Source organism: Populus alba, chromosome 17 (genome assembly GCF_005239225.2).
Source record: "Populus alba chromosome 17, ASM523922v2, whole genome shotgun sequence".
Classification (NCBI taxonomy): domain Eukaryota; kingdom Viridiplantae; phylum Streptophyta; class Magnoliopsida; order Malpighiales; family Salicaceae; genus Populus; species Populus alba.
In genome coordinates, this window is record NC_133300.1 from 15,932,461 (window position 1) to 15,938,192 (window position 5,732).

The following is a 5,732-nucleotide window of genomic DNA, read 5'->3' on the forward strand; positions in this document are numbered from 1 at the left end:
TTCAATGTGGGATTTGAAACCCATTAGTATATATATTCTATGTTTCCAAGAAAAAAAAATCATGTTTTTTCAATATGGGATAAAAAACCTTTTAGTTTTAAATACTTCAATTTAAAAGAATAACATAATATCTTTTTAATATGAGATTTGAAGCCCTTTCATATATATACTCTCTGTTCCTATGAAAAAAATTATGTTTTTTCAATGTGGGATTTGAAACCCATTAGTATATATATTCTATGTTTCTAAGAAAAAAAATCATGTGTTTTTCAATATGAGATAAAAAAACCTTTTGGTTATAAATATTTCAATTTAAAAGGATAACATAATATCTTTTTAATGTGGGATTTGAAGCCCTTTCATATATATACTCTATATTTCCAAGGAAAAAGTTATGTTTTTTCAATATGGGATAAAAATCTTTTTAAAATATTCTTTTAAACTTTATTTACATAGATTTTAAGTTTTTAATAAACTTCTATACTTTTATTAGTAATAGCTTTATATTCACAACTATATAAACACATAAATATTAATATATATTATCACTTGCTCCAAAATTGGACTTGCTTTGTTTGTAACTGGATTTAGCAAAAAACCCAAAGAAGGTTTATGCAGGGTGTAAGGCGGCCGGTATGCTAATACCACTATCATACCCTCTCTATGAACTCATTTCCTTTCTCAAATTGCATTACCCGCGCATTTTAATTCATCTCTCAACCACACTCCAATTCCTTTTTCTTTTTTTCATTTCCTTTAATTAGAGGGCCAACTCCCATATATTTTCTACCAAAAATTTTGATCCTTTGATTACTTTTGATAAGAAACCCACAATTCTATCTCTAAACCATCCACAGTTACGTGGAGAAACGTCGCAAAACAAGCCACATTGAAATCCCAATCAAAGTCCCTCAATTTCCCTTCATTTCCAAGAACTTACAGCCTTTTAGGAGCCTCTAAAGAACCCATCTTTTTTGAGAAACTTAAGTTCCATTCGCTTAATAACACAAGTCCACGACTGAGTTTTCGTGCAATTGGCGAAATATCAACCCATGAAGATTTTATGGGAAAACCCAGTTTTGTTTTTTTATGAGAAATAGTGATAGTACTAAAGGGAATCGGTGTGGTGGATTTTGTCCAAGAGGGTATGTGAGTTTAGCTGAGGCAGTGTCATCAACAGATGTTGAAGATAATGTGTCTGGTGCGGATGAAGTGCAAGAATTGCTGCCAGAAATGAGGAAAGAAGAGGAGAAAGAGGAGCACTTTAGGAGGAGGAGGCTACATGCTAACCCTGGAATAGGGTCAAGGAAGCATAGGGTCTTAAGGAGAAGGCAAGTGAAGATTGAGGCGGAAGCATGGGAACTGGCAACGAAAGAATATAAGGAGCTTTTGAAGGATATGTGTGAGCATAAGTTGGCTCCTAATTTGCCATATATGAAGAGTTTGTTCCTTGGTTGGTTTGAGCCTTTTAGAGATGCAATTGCAAAAGAGCAGGAGTTGATTAGAACGGGGAAGAGTAGGCAGGGTTATGCTCCGTATTTTGTTCTGTTGCCAGCTGACAAGATGTCTGTTATTGCAATGCATCAACTCGCAGCAATGGTAATGACAGGTGGGGAACATGGATGTGCAAGAGTTGTGACTGCTGCTTGTATGATTGGTGATGCAATTGAGCAGGAGGTAAGTAATTTTTAATGTTTTATATTTACTTGCGGTTTGATTTGTAGACAGAGAATAATGAGTGCCCATACAAAAATATTGAAAGATAAGGGAAAACATAAAGTTTCTTAAATTTACTTTTAGACAACCTTCATCTGAGGTGATGAACTAGGAAGAAAGATGAAAGTTACTTTGTACAATTATGAGATAAAAATCAGCTATGGAGCTAGTAGTGCCTGGAAAATTAGATTTTGAAGTTACGTTCCGTAAAGTTTTGTCGAATGTTGAATGGGGTTTTTCTGGATTTCTTTTTTATATATCTATAGTTTTCACTTTCAGTCCAAGTTCTTCTGCTGTTTATCGTTCCAGGGAGGACACTAAATGCAGGTAGGAAAAACAATGTAGTGTAAGATCCTTTAGATACCAAGTTTTTACAATTTTGTCATTATGTATCAAACTTTTCATATCACGGGCCTTATTAAGGAGAATATTCTATTACGCCTTTCTTTTTTGAGCTACAATTTCTTCAAAGCATGGACATGGTAGACTCATAAGAGTGACATTTCAACTTTCCTTTGTCAGAGCTCATCTCATGTTTGGACATTGTTTCACTATGGATTTATACTTTTGCATTCCCCTGTTGTTTGGACAACAATTATCTTTATCATTTCAATTATGTGTGTTCTTGTTTGTGCCTTTGTTTTGTAAGTTGTTTAAGTTTTTCTCTTAGTTTAGACGTTAAAGGCATGCGTGACACTTTGCTATACTGTCTCTTCTGACTATGGGAGTTGCTTCCTCTTTTCTTTTCCTTTTTTTCTTTTAAAAAAAGAACTATACAATGAAGAGATATTTAGGTGTACCATTCTTAATCCATTTTTTGGAACTCCTAACTCTTCAGTCTTGTTCTCTTTCTTTGAACTGAGGACTGAATCTGTAACAGTTTATGTGATGAAACAGATTAGAATACACAATATCTTGGAGAAAACAAGGAAGAAAAAGGAAAAGGCTAATGATAGCAAGAATGGTGTAGAAGGTGAATCCCCTGCTGCCATGAAGGAACAAGAAAACCTAAGAAAAAAGGTTACTGATTTGATTAAAAAACAAAAGCTGCCAGCTGTTTCTAGATTTTAGAGCTGAAACACATAAGATTTGTAGGCAATTTCCATGGTGCCTCTTAAGTTGCAGATGTTTGTCTTTCATTCTTTTTTCTTGCACAAGAAGTCATAAAATGTTGTTTCTCCAAACAGGCTAGGCACATGGTGATTCCTTATATGCCAATGTTGGTGCCACCACTTAGATGGAGAGGGTATGTTAACTTGTTTTATATTTACAGTTTTTCCGCGATTGTCTTGTTTTAATTTTATATTTTTTAGTTGGATATATTCCAAGTTCAGAAATATTAACATAGTGTTTTGGTTACTTCTGCTTGATGCCTGGAGCTGTTTTCAATTTTCATGTCAGGTTAAATGCTTAAAATGGTATAATAGATGAAGGGATGAATCTCTGATTATAAAGACTGGAATTCCAATCCCAATTTCAGTTAATTGAAATTAACATTTCAGCATGTTTCAAGGCTCTGCCTCTCCATTTCTGTAACCTCCATTGGAAGGGAAACTAACTGTCTTGCAGGTGTTTATTGAAAAGATGGTGAATGTGAGATATGAGATGGAAGGTTTTGTCTAGGATTCTCAACAAAACGGAGAACACTGTCTTTAAACATTGAAGAGCATTTGCTAATCACAGCCATGTCTAATACCGGAAAATTAACATTATTGCCACAGGCAGGAGAATTTAGGGATTGCTATGGATTCTTTATTATAATGTTTTTGATGTTAAAGGCAGAGGTATACTTCATGGAAAAGAATGGTTGGCAGTTACAGATAAAATATAGAGAAAGAAAAGGTGTTAGGTTTTCTACAAGGATGCTGTGGTGGATTATTTTAGCGCAAGAAAAGATAAAGAGTATCGAATTGTTGTTTTCATGTGAAGTCAGACATGTAGTTAATTTAGGATTAGGATAGTACATAGAGAACTTGATTGAAGTAGTTTAGTTTCTTTAGGTGAAGATTCATATATAGGTATTTATTTCAAATTTCAAATGTGCCAGAAGCGCAAGGAGACAACAGCTGATTACATGGGAGAAATGGCACAAACTGAGATTTTTGAACCTTAATGTTTGGCGAGTTAGTTAGGATCTGTTTTTCATGGACTTTGGTTAAGTTTTTCATGAATAGGTGATCACAATCCTCATTGGAAAAACTACACATGCTTTGGAATATGAAGAGGCCTCTATAGCAGCTTCTGCCATTCAACCTATTGCCTTTAAATCTGATAAGCTCCCTAGCGCTTTTGGTTGTAAATTGCCCATTAGGACTGAGTTCCTGGACACACTTTCTATTTACAAAAACAAAAGATTTAAACCAGTGATTGCACTCTGAATATCTTAAATTGATCAGATTGAGCATCAGACGAAAACCATTTCATGAATTGGTTTTGGGGAAAGAGCACTTTGTTTACTAGCAAGTTTATAGAGGGTCTTGGCTATTTCACTCAATCATCATGCAAGTTGCAGGAGGCACATTAGCATAGTCCCCACTAAAATTAATTTTAGATCCTTGTATTCAAATTTGGAAGATAAAAATTCTTCATACATGTTCCTTACATACGCTACTTTAATCTGGCATTTAATGAGTTTGTGGTTGGATTCTGGTTCACATGTAGTTGTAGCAACTCTTAACACCACTATTGCTTCTAGGAACAAATCAGGACCTGGCATTTAAGTAGCTCTTTGGTGTGTTCTAAGCTCTTCTTAGATAAACATGTCATAGCTTGTGATATTTACCTCTCTCTTACTCGTGTCGAGCATAACCTCACTTGTTCTTACCATCCTATGTCATGCGGATACATGGTGCTAAACAGCAACGTGAAGCAGTTAAGAGGGCACCTAGGAAGCAGCTACAACCAGTTTTTGAGGTCTGTACGTATTAGATGCATTGCATATTTGCATGGTTACTGATGCATATTTTATTGTTTGAACTAAATCATCTTTTGGTACTAACATGTGATGTTCTTTGAACGCAATCATCTTTTACTGGTTTAACAAGGATTCTCTTTTGTTTGAAATAGAATATGAATTTCGGAAGGTATTCTTTTTTATTAATTAATAAACTTCTATACTTTTCTCTTAGATGCGCCACCAGTTTTTATTATTTATATTTACAACTATATAAGCACATAAATACATAAACATTAATATATATAATCAATATCAATATTTACACCAAAATTGAACTTGCTTCATTTATAAATGGCAATGCGCCTAACCCAAACATATTGAGTCTAGTGTTAGCCAGAAGTAGGCATGGTGGATCTAGCACTAGCTAGACCCAAGAAATGATTAGGTCTGGCCACCGCGAGACTCAAATCTTGCTAGGTCTAGCACTAGTCAGACCCAACCATGATTGAGTTTGGTAATATATTTAGGCCGATGCATGTTGGGTCTGGCGCTAGCGAGACCCAAGAGATAATTGAGTCCCAAGGCCTTGGCTGCACCAAAATCTTTTCTCCTCTATTGAGAGAGTAGCTTCATGTTTTGGTTCACTCATATTCACTCATTCTTTTCATGAGAGTAATCATATGGCAGATCACATGGCCAAACAGGGAGTATTTAGAAACATTGAATTGGTTGCTTGGCTCTAATCTGCTTGATATATGGGTTTTTTATTTTCTTTAAATTCTAGTTGCGGCTCTTAGGAAACTGGATTGTTTCCCAGAAAGGAGTTGAATCATCAAGATATTCCGAGGCGATTCCAGGTTGTCAGATCGTTGACTTTTGTGAAACTTCTTGGTAGCAGAATCTGATGTTGCAGGTCTAAGGGTTTTTTTTTTTATGAGCTTGTTTTTGCCTACTCTGGTTTCTCTGTGTTAGTGTGGCGCGTGATCATGCTCCTCTTGTTGTTAAGGAGTCAAAGGCTGATCTATGGAGAGGCCATGGCTGGTTTTTGTTTTCGGTTAACAAAAGGAAAGATGGAAAGATTTTTGTTTACTTTAAATGTGGATCTAGGTGGAAGTTTACT

The 5,732-nt window shown here is 35.2% G+C and overlaps 1 protein-coding gene across 1 annotated transcript; it reads left to right on the forward strand.

Moving 5' to 3' along the window:
- Positions 1-608: 608 nt before the first annotated feature.
- On the forward strand, positions 609-2,802 carry LOC118036133 (DNA-directed RNA polymerase 2, chloroplastic/mitochondrial-like). Its single transcript, XM_035041837.2, has 2 exons — positions 609-1,677; positions 2,614-2,802. The coding sequence occupies exons 1-2, from the start codon at positions 1,090-1,092 to the stop codon at positions 2,785-2,787; spliced, it is 762 nt and encodes a 253-aa protein (XP_034897728.1). The 5' UTR covers positions 609-1,089; the 3' UTR covers positions 2,788-2,802.
- Positions 2,803-5,732: the final 2,930 nt, after the last annotated feature.

Excerpts from the sequence above, each read along its gene's own strand:
- LOC118036133 (XM_035041837.2), top strand. The coding sequence starts at position 1,090 with ATGAGAAATAGTGATAGTACTAAAGGGAATCGGTGTGGTGGATTTTGT. Across the intron at positions 1,678-2,613 it reads GTGATGCAATTGAGCAGGAG|ATTAGAATACACAATATCTT; the intron begins GTAAGTAATTTT and ends GTGATGAAACAG.